Source organism: Salvelinus alpinus, chromosome 20 (assembly GCF_045679555.1).
Source record: "Salvelinus alpinus chromosome 20, SLU_Salpinus.1, whole genome shotgun sequence".
NCBI classification, from domain to species: domain Eukaryota; kingdom Metazoa; phylum Chordata; class Actinopteri; order Salmoniformes; family Salmonidae; genus Salvelinus; species Salvelinus alpinus.
The window spans coordinates 3,251,402-3,264,951 of NC_092105.1; the positions used below are offsets into that span (position 1 = coordinate 3,251,402).

The 13,550-nt window shown below is 49.3% G+C and overlaps 1 protein-coding gene across 1 annotated transcript in view; it reads right to left on the bottom strand.

The window, feature by feature from the left end:
• Positions 1 to 26: 26 nt before the first annotated feature.
• The window catches only part of LOC139546210 (hyccin 2-like), a gene marked incomplete at its 5' end in the record, with an annotated part of 63,872 nt that continues 50,348 nt past the window's right edge, over positions 27 to 13,550 (bottom strand). Inside the window, 3 exon segments of the mRNA XM_071354330.1 lie at positions 27 to 3,753; positions 8,674 to 8,830; positions 9,560 to 9,647. Coding sequence (XP_071210431.1) covers positions 2,951 to 3,753; positions 8,674 to 8,830; positions 9,560 to 9,647 — 1,048 coding nt within the window. The 3' untranslated portion in view covers positions 27 to 2,950.

Sequence of the window (13,550 nt, forward strand, 5' to 3'; positions counted from 1 at the left end):
ACAGGGTCCCAGTCTATAGATGAGACACTACAGGGTCCCAGTCTATAGATGAGACACTACAGGGTTCCAGTCTATAGATGAGACACTACAGGGTTCCAGTCTATAGATGAGACACTACAGGGTCCCAGTCTATAGCTGAGACACTACAGGGTCCCAGTCTATAGCTGAGACACTACAGGGTTCCAGTCTATAGATGAGACACTACAGGGTTTCAGTCTATAGATGAGACACTACAGGGTTCCAGTCTATAGATGAGACACTACAGGGTTCCAGTCTATAGCTGAAACACTACAGGGTTCCAGTCTATAGATGAACAACAACAAATGGTAGCTAGTCTGTTATTATTGCTGATTCTATACAACACGGCCTGCTACGGCTTCAGTCATTAAATTCATCTCTGAAATGTTCAATTAGACCACAAGCTATTACAGCAATGACAGTATATTGCCCTGCTGCTGTCCAATGGTGTGTTGTCCTGCTGCTGTCTAATGGTGTGTTGCCCTGCTGCTATCTAATGGTGTGTTGTCCTACTGCTGTATAATGGTGTGTTGCCCTGCTGCTGTCTAATGGTGTGTTGCCCTGCTGCTGTCTAATGGTGTGTTGTCCTACTGCTGTCTAATGGTGTGTTGCCCTGCTGCTATCTAATGGTGTGTTGTCCTACTGCTGTATAATGGTGTGTTGTCCTGCTGCTGTCTAATGGCGTGTTGTCCTACTGCTGTATAATGGTGTGTTGCCCTGCTGCTGTCTAATGGTGTGTTGTCCTGCTGCTGTCTAATGGTGTGTTGTCCTGCTGCTGTCTAATGGTGTGTTGTCCTGCTGCTGTCTAATGGTGTGTTGTCCTGCTGCTGTCTAATGGTGTGTTGCTCTGCTGCTGTCTGATGGTGTGTTGTCCTGCTGCTGTCTAATGGTGTGTTGTCCTGCTGCTGTCTAATGGTGTGTTGTCCTGCTGCTGTCTAATGGTGTGTTGCCCTGCTGCTGTCCAATGGTGTGTTACCCTGCTGCTGTCTAATGGTGTGTTGTCCTGCTGCTGTCTAATGGTGTGTTGTCCTACTGCTGTCTAATGGTGTGTTGTCCTGCTGCTGTCCAATGGTGTGTTGTCCTACTGCTGTATAATGGTGTGTTGCCCTGCTGCTGTCTAATGGTGTGTTGTCCTGCTGCTGTCTAATGGTGTGTTGTCCTGCTGCTGTCTAATGGTGTGTTGCCCTGCTGCTGTCTAATGGTGTTGCCCTGCTGCTGTCTAATGGTGTTGCCCTGCTGCTGTCTAATGGGGTGTTGCCCTGCTGCTGTCTAATGGTGTGTTGTCCTACTGCTGTCTAATGGTGTTGCCCTGCTGCTGTCTAATGGTGTGTTGCCCTGCTGCTGTCTAATGGTGTGTTGTCCTACTGCTGTCTAATGGTGTGTTGTCCTACATCTGTCTAATGGTGTGTTCCTGTGGCTCTGTCTGTCAGAGGTGGAATGGTGTGTTCCTGTGGCTCTGTCTGTCAGAGGTGGAATGGTGTGTTCCTGTGGCTCTGCCTGTCAGAGGTGGAATGGTGTGTTCCTGTGGCTCTGTCTGTCAGAGGTGGAATGGTGTGTTCCTGTGGCTCTGCCTGTCAGAGGTGGAATGGTGTGTTCCTGTGGCTCTGTCTGTCAGAGGTGGAATGGTGTGTTCCTGTGGCTCTGTCTGTCAGAGGTGGAATGGTGTGTTCCTGTGGCTCTGTCTGTCAGAGGTGGAATGGTGTGTTCCTGTGGCTCTGTCTGTCAGAGGTGGAATGGTGTGTTCCTGTGGCTCTGCCTGTCAGAGGTGGAATGGTGTGTTCCTGTGGCTCTGCCTGTCAGAGGTGGAATGGTGTGTTCCTGTGGCTCTGCCTGTCAGAGGTGGAATGGTGTGTTTCTTCAGGGAGACAGACCCAGGATAGCAGTAGGACAGAACCCTAACTCTAGGTAGTGGAAGTCTGGTCAGATGACTATACACTCCCATTCTCAGTTGCACGTCCACCACAGCCATACAGGAGGTGGGGTTCAGCCATACAGGAGGTGGGGTTCAGCCATACAGGAGGTGGGGTTCAGCCATACAGGAGGAGGGGTTCAGCCATACAGGAGGCGGGGTTCAGCCATACAGGAGGCGGGGTTCAGCCATACAGGAGGTGGGGTTCAGCCATACAGGAGGTGGGGTTCAGCCATACAGGAGGTGGGGTTCAGCCATACAGGAGGCGGGGTTCAGCCATACAGGAGGTGGGTTCAGCCATACAGGAGGTGGGTTCAGCCATACAGGAGGAGGTGGGGTTCAGCCATACAGGAGGCGGGGTTCAGCCATACAGGAGGAGGTAGGGTTCAGCCATACAGGAGGAGGTGGGGTTCAGCCATACAGGAGGAGGTAGGGTTCAGCCATACAGGAGGAGATAGGGTTCAGCCATACAGGAGGTGGGGTTCAGCCATACAGGAGGAGGTGGGGTTCAGCCATACAGGAGGAGGTAGGGTTCAGCCATACAGGAGGTGGGGTTCAGCCATACAGGAGGAGGGGTTCAGCCATACAGGAGGAGGTAGGGTTCAGCCATACAGGAGGAGGGGTTCAGCCATACAGGAGGTAGGGTTCAGCCATACAGGAGGAGGGGTTCAGCCATACAGGAGGGGTTCAGCCATACAGGAGGAGGGGTTCAGCCATACAGGAGGAGGGGTTCAGCCATACAGGAGGAGGGGTTCAGCCATACAGGAGGAGGGGTTCAGCCATACAGGAGGTGCGGTTCCAGTCGGAACAATAGGAAACAGAGAGACTGCTGGGTGTGAGATGTGTGTATATATATACATATACATACATGCATACATACATACACACACACACACACACACACACACACGTGTATATATATATGTATGTATTAATTTGTGTGTGTCTATATGTGTGTGCGCGCGTCTACCTCCCCACCAGGTCCCGCCCTGCCTGGCCCCCCCGCCAACCCACCAGGCTAGGCTACACCTGTGATATGATCTGCATGTTGAAGCTGGGGGAGCGGGACTGCTTGGTGAGGGGCGCTCCCGAGGAGAGTAGCTCCTGGTTCTCCTCAGGCCGGGCCAGCACGTCCTCCTGCAGGCTGATGGTGGAGTAGCGGTGGGTCCCTCCTCCCCCCACGCTGGCAGCCAGCCCTCCCAGAGCCCCCTCCAGCCCCCCAGAACCTCCCAGAGCCCCCCCCAGGCTGCTAATGCTGCCGTTCAGGTTCATGTTCACACCTTCATACAATGACTTGGAGGAGGTGGAGCTGGCTGTTCGGACCAGTGTGCCGGGGGAGGGGCTGGGGCAGGGGCCAGGGAAGGATTGCTGCTTCTTGATTGGGCTGAGCTCGATGTCGATGGTGTCCATGGTGACGGGGGGAGGAGCAGGGGAAGGGGTCTGTGTTTGCTGACGTCGTCTCAGAGCTGCTGTGGGAGTGGCCACCACGGCGGAGAACAGCTCCCTGCGACTCTCCGCCACCCTCTCTCTCTGCCTCTCCTTCTCCCTCCATCTCTCCAGCTCTCTCTCCTTCTCCCTCACTCTCTCCTGGTCTTTCATCTTCTCCATCTCCTTCTCCCTATGCATCAGCTCCCGCTCTCTCTCTCGGGACAGTCTGGCAGTGACTGTCTTCTTGACGCTGCTGCTCTTCTGACTGCCCCCCCGGGGCCCGGGGCCCACAGGCTTGGTGGCGCTGGGCTGACTGCTGTTGGAAGCCCCTGAGGAGAAACCCTCGTCTGGGTCGTTGAGGTTGAATGACTCCTCACCTACACTCATCCCATCAGCATCTGGAGAGACAGACAGAAAACAGGTTGAGAAAATAAAGTGATTAAAAACAGACAGAAAACAGGTTGAGAAAATAAAGTGATTAAAAACAGACAGAAAACAGGATGAGCGAATTAAGTGATAGAGACAGAGACCGGTGAAGCAGGTTGAACTGGAGGGAACAGACCAGAGTTGCAAAATTCCAGTAAATTTCCCCCAAAATTCCCAGGTTTTCCATAAATTCCAGCAAAAATATTCCCGGAATCCTCAAACCAGGACATCTGGAAAAGCAGGGGATTTGGGGAAAGTGACAGGAATTTTGCAACCCTAGAACAGACATTTTGTCTCCACTAGAAAAACGCTATAAGGTGTCACAGTGGAGACTACAGTCTATGCAGGTTGACTATATTGAGGTACAGCATATCTGAATTATCCATCAATAACATAAACAGATCAGCCACAGGTGGATGAATGGAGACACTATAGACCATATCCAATCTGTCCTCCAAAGAGAGAAGAGGAAGAGAGAAAACAGAAGAAGAGAGGAGGACATGCACATGACAAGAACACGAGCAACACGCTCTTCTGTTGCACATCGTGTTTCAACCCTTAGCTCTTTTAAAAGACCTGTCAAACCACAACTGGATGGCTTACAGAGGGCTCTGTGGCTGGCATATGGCTTACAGAGGGTTCTGTGGCTGGCAAATGGCTATACAGAGGGCTCTGTGGCTGGCAAATGGCTTACAGAGGGCTCTGTGGCTGGCAAATGGCTTACAGAGGGCTCTGTGGCTGGCAAATGGCTATACAGAGGGCTCTGTGGCTGGCAAATGGCTATACAGAGGGCTCTGTGGCTGGCAAATGGCTTACAGAGGGCTCTTTGGCTGGCAAATGGCTTAAAGAGGGCTCTGTGGCTGGCAAATGGCTTACAGAGGGCTCTGTGGCTGGCAAATGGCTTACAGAGGGCTCTGTGGCTGGCAAATGGCTTACAGAGGGCTCTGTGGCTGGCAAATGGCTTACAGAGGGCTCTGTGGCTGGCAAATGGCTTACAGAGGGCTCTGTGGCTGGCAAATGGCTTAAAGAGGGCTCTGTCGCTGGCAAATGGCTTAAAGAGGGCTCTGTGGCTGGCAAATGGCTTACAAAGGACTTTGTGGCTGGCCGGCACAGCCAGTATGCGCTCTCTAATTCTCTCTTTCTTTCTCTCTCTCGGAGGACCTGAGCCCTAGGACCATGCCTCAGGACTACCTGGCATGATGACTCCTTGCTGTCCCCAGTCCACCTGGCCGTGCTGCTGCTCCAGTTTCAACTGTTCTGCCTGCGGCTATGGAACCCTGACCTGTTCACCGGACGTGCTACCTGTCCCAGACCTGCTGTTTTCAACTCTCTAGAGACAGCAGGAGCGGTAGAGATACTCTTAATGATCGGCTATGAAAAGCCAACTGACATTTACTCCTGAGGTGCTGACTTGCTGCACCCTCGACAACTACTGTGATTATTATTATTTGACCCTGCTGGTCATTTATGAACATTTGAACATCTTGGCCATGTTCTGTTATAATCTCCACCCGGCACAGCCAGAAGAGGACTGGCCACCCCTCATAGCCTGGTTCCTCTCTAGGTTTCTTCCTAGGTTTTGGCCTTTCTAGGGAGTTTTTCCTAGCCACTGTGCTTCTACACCTGCATTGCTTGCTGTTTGGGGTTTTAGGCTGGGTTTCTGTACAGCACTTTGAGATATCAGCTGATATATAAATACATTTGATTTGATTTTGATATGGCGGAGACACCTGAAACCCCACCTCTTTAAGGAATACCTAGGATAGGATAAAGTAATCCTTCTAACCCCCCCCTTAAGAGAGTTAGATTGTAAAGTGGTTGTTCCACTGGATATCATAAGGTGAATGCACCAATTTGTAAGTCGCTCTGGATAAGAGCGTCTGCTAAATGACTTAAATGTAAATGTAAATATGGCTTTCAGAGGGCTCTGTGGCTGACTGGCATATGGCTTACAGAGGGCTCTGTTGCTAACTGGCATATGGCTTACAGAGGGCTCTGTTGCTAACTGGCATATGGCTTACAGAGGGCTCTGTTGCTAACTGGCATATGGCTTACAGAGGGCTCTGTTGCTAACTGGCATATGGCTTACAGAGGGCTCTGTTGCTAACTGGCATATGGCTTACAGAGGGCTCTGTTGCTAACTGGCATATGGCTTACAGAGGGCTCTGTTGCTAACTGGCAAATGGCTTACAGAGGCCTCTGTGGCTGGCAAATGGCTTACAGAGGCCTCTGTGGCTGGCAAATGGCTTACAGAGGCCTCTGTGGCTGGCAAATGGCTTACAAAAGCCTCTGTGGCTGGCAAATGGCTTACATAGGCCTCTGTGGCTGGCAAATGGCTTACAGAGGCCTCTGTGGCTGGCAAATGGCTTACAGAGGCCTCTGTGGCTGGCAAATGGCTTACAGAGGCATCTGTGGCTGGCATATGGCTTACAGGGACCTCTGTGGCTGGCTGGCTGGCATATGGCTTACAGGGACCTCTGTGGCTGGCCGGCAGGCATATGGCTTACAGGGACCTCTGTGGCTGGCCGGCAGGCATATGGCTTACAGGGACCTCTGTGGCTGGCCGGCAGGCATATGGCTTACAGGGACCTCTGTGGCTGGCCGGCAGGCATATGGCTTACAGGGACCTCTGTGGCTGGCCGGCAGGCATATGGCTTACAGGGACCTCTGTGGCTGGCCGGCAGGCATATGGCTTACAGGGACCTCTGTGGCTGGCCGGCAGGCATATGGCTTACAGGGACCTCTGTGGCTGGCCGGCAGGCATATGGCTTACAGGGACCTCTGTGGCTGGCCGGCAGGCATATGGCTTACAGGGACCTCTGTGGCTGGCCGGCAGGCATATGGCTTACAGGGACCTCTGTGGCTGGCCGGCAGGCATATGGCTTACAGAGGCCTCTGTGGCTGGCCGGCAGGCATATGGCTTACAGAGGCCTCTGTGGCTGGCCGGCAGGCATATGGCTTACAGGGACCTCTGTGGCTGGCAGGCATATGGCTTACAGGGACCTCTGTGGCTGGCAGGCATATGGCTTACAGGGACCTCTGTGGCTGGCAGGCATATGGCTTACAGGGACCTCTGTGGCTGGCAGGCATATGGCTTACAGGGACCTCTGTGGCTGGCATATGGCTTACAGGGACCTCTGTGGCTGGCCGGCAGGCATATGGCTTACAGGGACCACTGTGGCTGGCCGGCAGGCATATGGCTTACAGGGACCTCTGTGGCTGGCTGGCTGGCATATGGCATCTATACAGCTGTAACTCTACACATCTATACAGCTGTAACTCAACACATCTATACAGCTGCACTACTTTAGATACATGAATACAGCTGTAACTCTACACATCTATACAGCTGCACTACTTTAGATACATGAATACAGCTGTAACTCTACACATCTATACAGCTGCACTACTTTAGATACATGAATACAGCTGTAACTCTACACATCTATACAGCTGCACTACTTTAGATACATGAATACAGCTGTAACTCTACACATCTATACAGCTGCACTACACAACTAAATGGACAACACTTCCAGTTTACAGGTACAGCTGGGTGCTGCTGGCCCAAATGTTTCCTGTAATGAAAGACACCACATGGAGCTGCAGAGACATACCACAGTGACATAACAACTGGGTCTAAAACAATACGAGTCATTCCAGGTGAGAACCAGAACCAAGCACCAGAGGTTAGGACATTTTTCTAAACATCCTGAAGTTTCTGAATGAAACAGATGAGCATGCTCAGTATTGACGATAGGCGGTGCTCTAAGCAGGAAGCATGGGGTCATGGTAAGGTTGTAGGTCAGGGGTCATAGGTAGGAGCACCATGCTATGATCCTGTCCACCTATCCTTCAGCCCAGAAGTCTTCCTTCCTCTCTCTGGACTGCTATACAGCACAGAGGACAATACTGCCCAAAAAAGGCAAAGTGCAGTAACTCTGAATTTGGTCAATATGTTTGATCTGTTGTAATGGCAAGGCATATTATCTGATTAATGTGGTATTTGGTTTCCTGACACAAGAACAAGCCAGTCGTTCAGAATAAATCATGAAGAATCAGAAAACGACTAAAGTCAGTAATGTTGTTACGTAGTTACAGCACTTTGTAGGGCAGTGTAGAAATGACGTGGTTGGTGAATGGATTGGAAAACAGGAACTTAGAGGTAGCAATGTAAGTATCTGAACAAGGGCTGGAGGAGTTTGTGAACTCTGGGGAGGTGGAGAGGTAACCAATGGGACGGAACCCTCACTGCTCTGTGACTCCTCCCGTTCCTGCCTACACTCCAATGTGATGGGGGGGATGATGTTGTAGCCCCGCCCTCCTCGCTCTCGATTGGCCGCTGGATCCCAGGAGGTGTGGCTAGGAGTGATGGTGACACTGAGCTCTGCTTCGTTTGTGTAGTCAAAACAATCTGGGGTGTAACACAGGATGAGATGCTCTTAACAGCCACGCCCATCAGCAGCCTACATGGTACAGCACTTATCATGGTCAGGCAATCAACCATGACATCTGACCACACACTGTACACTCCACTGGTGACGAGTGGGTTATAAATGACATCTGAACACACTGTACACTCCACTGGTGACGAGTGGGTTATAAATGACATCTGAACACACTGTACACTCCACTGGTGACGAGTGGGTTATAAATGACATCTGAACACACTGTACACTCCACTGGTGACGAGTGGGTTATAAATGACATCTGACAACAGTGTTGCTGTCTCTAACCCTCTCTCTTCCAGGGTTGCTGTGTGTACAGTAAGTGTTGCTGTGTGTACAGTAAGTGTTGCTGTGTGTACAGTAAGTGTTGCTGTGTGTACAGTAAGTGTTGCTGTGTGTACAGTAAGTGTTGCTGTGTGTACAGTAAGTGTTGCTGTCTCTTACCCTCCCTCTTCCAGCGGTGTCGTCTGATGGATGCGGCAGTGATGGCGGAGCGGGAGATGCGACTGACGGTTGGCGTGACCTCCACCTGAAGGACCTTCCTGCCTCGCGTCTCGTCTGGAGCGTTGTCTGGCAGGGAACTCTTCATAGCGTTACCCAGCTAGCAGAAGCACAGGTCAGAGGTCAAATGGACTGGTCAACCAAACCCTAATGCTAACCCTAACTAACCTTAACCCCAAACCCAATGTCTGGCAGGAAACTGCTCATAGCGTTACCCCGCTGGCAAGGGGAATAGAGGTTTGAGGTCACTAGACTAATAGATAGAGTTTCTGATGGAACAGTCTTAGCTCTATGGTTGTACAGGACTCCGGAAATGGGACCCTGGTACAGGACTCCGGAAATGGGACCCTGGTACAGGACTCCTGAAATGGGACCCTGGTACAGGACTTCGGAAATGGGACCCTGGTACAGGACTACGGAAATGGGACCCTGGTACAGGACTCCGGAAATGGGACCCTGGTACAGGACTACGGAAATGGGACCCTGGTACAGGACTACGGAAATGGGACCCTGGGTTTATAGGCCCATGGGTTAGGTCTTACCAGTAAGGGCTGAGTTTATAGGCCCATGGGTTAGGTCTTACCAGTAAGGGCTGAGTTTATAGGCCCATGGGTTAGGTCTTACCAGTAAGGGCTGAGTTTATAGGCCCATGGGTTAGGTCTTACCAGTAAGGGCTGAGTTTATAGGCCCATGGATTAGGTCTTACCAGTAAGGGCTGAGTTTATAGGCCCATGGGTTAGGTCTTACCAGTAAGGGCTGAGTTTATAGGCCCATGGGTTAGGTCTTACCAGTAAGGGCTGAGTTTATAGGCCCATGGGTTAGGTCTTACCAGTAGGGGCTGAGAGTAGAGTTCCAGCTGAGCTCTGTAGAGGATGTCTTCCAGAGCTTCCTTCCCCATCTCCCACTCGCCATTATATCTGTATGAGACAAAACACATACAATAAAAAGTCAAACATCACTTCTAATCACCACGACGATGTCCAAGTCAACATCCAGGATGACCAGCTAGGAGTCCTGATGTCTCACTCACACAGATAATGTGAATCTGTTATTAGAGCAGGGCTATGATTACTAGTCCAAGGTAGAGTTCTGCCACACCTGCAGCTGTTTATACCGCTCCTGCTGGCTTTCTGTTCTATTTCCACCTGCAGGAAATGGTCCCAACCCAACCACAGTCATGCAATGTTATTTTAGGCGTATGTGATGCAGCTCGCCTACCAGCCATGGTTCCAGCAATTTTGCACACTATAGGCAATATCAAAATGTGCAAAAATAACTTCAGAAATAGGTTAAATTACCAGAGATTCTCAGGTGGCCCATTATATTAGGCTATCTGTATTACTGGGATTCTCTGCCTCTAACCCTATTACAGAGGCTGAGTCACTGGCTTACTGGTGCTCTTCCATGCCGTCCCTAGGAGGGGTGTGTCACTTGAGTGGGTTGAGTCACCGACGTGATCTTCCTGTCTGGGTTGGCGCCCCCCCTTGGGTTGTGCCGTGGGGGAGATCTTTGTGGGCTATACTCTGCCTTGTCTCAGGATAGTAAGATGGTGGTTGAAGATATCCCTCTAGTGGTGTGGGGGCTGAGCCCTAGGACCATGCCTCAGGACTACCTGGCCTGATGACTCCTTGCTGTCCCCAGTCCACTTGGCCGTGCTGCTGTTCCAGTTTCAACTGTTCTACCTGCGGCTATGGAACCCTGACCTGTTCACCGGACGTGCTACCTGTCCCAGACCTGCTGTTTTCAACTCTCTAGAGACAGCAGGAGCGGTAGAGATACTCTTAATGATCGGCTATGAAAAGCCAACTGACATTTACTCCTGAGGTGCTGACCTGTTGCACCCTCGACAACTACTGTGATTATTAATATTTGACCCTGCTGGTCATCTATGAACATTTGAACATCTTGGCCATGTTCTGTTATAATCTCCACCCGGCACAGCCAGAAGAGGACTGGCCACCCCTCATAGCCTGGTTCCTCTCTAGGTTTCTTCCTTGGTTTGGGACTTTTTAGGGAGTTTTTCCTAGCCACAGTGCTTCTACACCTGCATTTCTTGCTGTTTGGGGTTTTAGGCTGGGTTTCTGTACAGCACTTTGAGATATCAGCAGATGTAAGAAGGGCTTTATAAATACCTTTGATTTGATTACTAGGCTATATCAGAAAATAGGATACACAGTTTGAAGAGAGCCGAGTTGGAGAGACTTGTGCTTTCTCTTGAGCTATTTTATCTTTTAGGAGTGGGACGATTTTCAGATGGAGACAAATATGGTGATCAATATTTATCTCCAGGTAATGTAGTAAACCATAGCCTAATCAATATTTATCTCCAGGTAATGTAGTAAACCATAGCCTAATCAATATTTATCTCCAGGTAATGTAGTAAACCATAGCCTAATCAGGTAATGTAGTAAACCATAGCCTAATCAGGTAATGTAGTAAACCATAGCCTAATCAGGTAATGTAGTAAACCATAGCCTAATCAGGTAATGTAGTAAACCATAGCCTAATCAGGTAATGTAGTAAACCATAGCCTAATCAGGTAATGTAGTAAACCATAGCCTAATCATATTTAGGAAGTCCATTTCCTTGGAAAGATAGCTGCCCCGTGTTTCTCTGCCCATGCGTAGGCTATAGCCTACTCTATTTCATTGAGACCACACATATACTAGACACACATGATCTGGCACGTCCAACTAGGAGAGGAGGTAGGCTACTTAAAAGGAAAAATCCACCCAAAACCATTCATTCATTTAATTCAGTGTTAAAAAATCTAATTTATTTATAAAGCCCTTTATACATCAGCTGATGACACAAAGTGCTGTACAGAAACCCAGCCTAAAACCTCAAACAGCAAGCAATGCAGATGTAGAAGCACAGTGGCTAGGAAAAACTCCCTAGAAAGGCAGGAACCTAGGAAGAAACCTAGAGAGGAACCAGGCTATGAGGGGTGGCCAGTCCTCTTCTGGCTGTGCCGGGTGGAGATTATAACAGAACATGGCCAAGATGTTCAAATGTTCATAGATGACCAGCATGGTCAAATAATAATAATGACAGTGGTTGTAGAGGGTGCAACAGGTCAGCACCTCAGGAGTAAATGTCAGTTGGCTTTTCATAGCCGATCATTCAGAGTTAGAGACAGCAGGTGCGGTAGAGAGAGAGAGAGTTGAAAACAGCAGGTCTGGGACAGGTAGCACGTCCAGTGAACAGGTCAGGGTTCCACAGCCGCAGGCAGAACAGTTGAAACTGGAACAGCAGCATGACCAGGTGGACTGGGGACAGCCAGGAGTCATCAGGCCAGGTAGTCCTGAGGCATGGTCCTAGGACTCAGGTCCCCCGAGAGACGCTCCGTTCAATAACACTAATATGTGAGAACAATATATTGTGAGCACGTGATTTGTGACAATTAGCTTAGCAACCTCGTGACGCGGCATGACAACGTGAATGTGATTGGTCGACAGTCTGCTGGGTGGGGCATTATACGTTCCTTCATTCTGTGGACTCCTATCTTCTTTCTATAACATCTCTGGCAACGGTGCCAGGCAATGCACCCTGGACTAAAAAGTGATAGACCCTCCGTTCATTTACACATTTCTCCAGGTAGGAATATCGCAAAAATATGATCAATGGCTCATTCTAGAGAAGACATCCTCCCAAGTTATGACATCGTCCAGTACTGAAATCTGACATGTATGATAGACATTTTAACCATCTAAACGTCATATTCCTATGAACTTCCAGTGTATTGAGAGAGACTGTCACAGTGATACGTCATGCCAGCCGGATTTCTGCCTGCTTGAACTCAGATACACAGGAAAACATGAAATGACCCAGTGAATCGATAGAACATCACTCGGATGGTTAACCTTTAACTTGAAGCTGCGAATGCTGCGAGTGTGTGAATGTGACAAAGATAATTAATTGAATACAATAGGTAAGACGATTAATTGAATACAATAGGAGAGACAATTAATTGAATACAATAGGTAAGATGTTATTTCAATACAATAGGTAAGATGTTACTTCAATACAATAGGTAAGGCTAATGCATACAAAGCAGAAAGAGGACCGTTTCCAAATATTCTCATCCCAAAGTTGTCTGACCACCCACTCTTGCCCGCAGCATGAAACATGCTGACTGCACCGCAATGATCTCTGTCGGGGCCCTCTAGCCCGAAGCAAGTCAGAGACAATTGTCACAGCAACCCAAAGGTCACATCGTCCTCCACTCCACCATGCTATTACCAACATGTTTCCCGTGTCCTCTTTGTGCTGGAAGAAAACGGTTCTATGAAAAGCCATTTAGGGACAATATAGGTCCACAGTCTGTAATATGATGGTGTGTGTGTGGGGGGATGTGTGTGTGTGGTGGTGGTGTGTGCTTGTAAGCCAAGCTTGTAGCGTCAAGCTTGGCTTGTAGCGTCATACCCAAAAAGACTGGAGGTTGTAATCACTGCCAAAGGTGCATCAACAAAGTACTGAGTAAAGGGTCTGAATACTTATGTAGATATGATTTCAGATTATGAATTTTTTCATTTTGAAAAAATTGCTAAAAAACTGTTTTTGCTTTGTCATTATGGTGTAGTGTGTAGATTGATTAGGGGAAAAAACGATTGAATCTATTTTAGAATAAGGCTGTAAAGTAACAAAATGTGGAAAAAGTCAAGGGGTCTGAATACTTTCCGTATGCACTGTATCACAGTTTTTGTAAAGCGATTTCTAATCTTTTGAATTAATCAAGACAACGAATGAAAAAGGCAGGGAGGCGTGTTTAGAGTTAGATTACTAATAGGGCTGCATCGGGCCGCGCCCCTCTCTGTGGT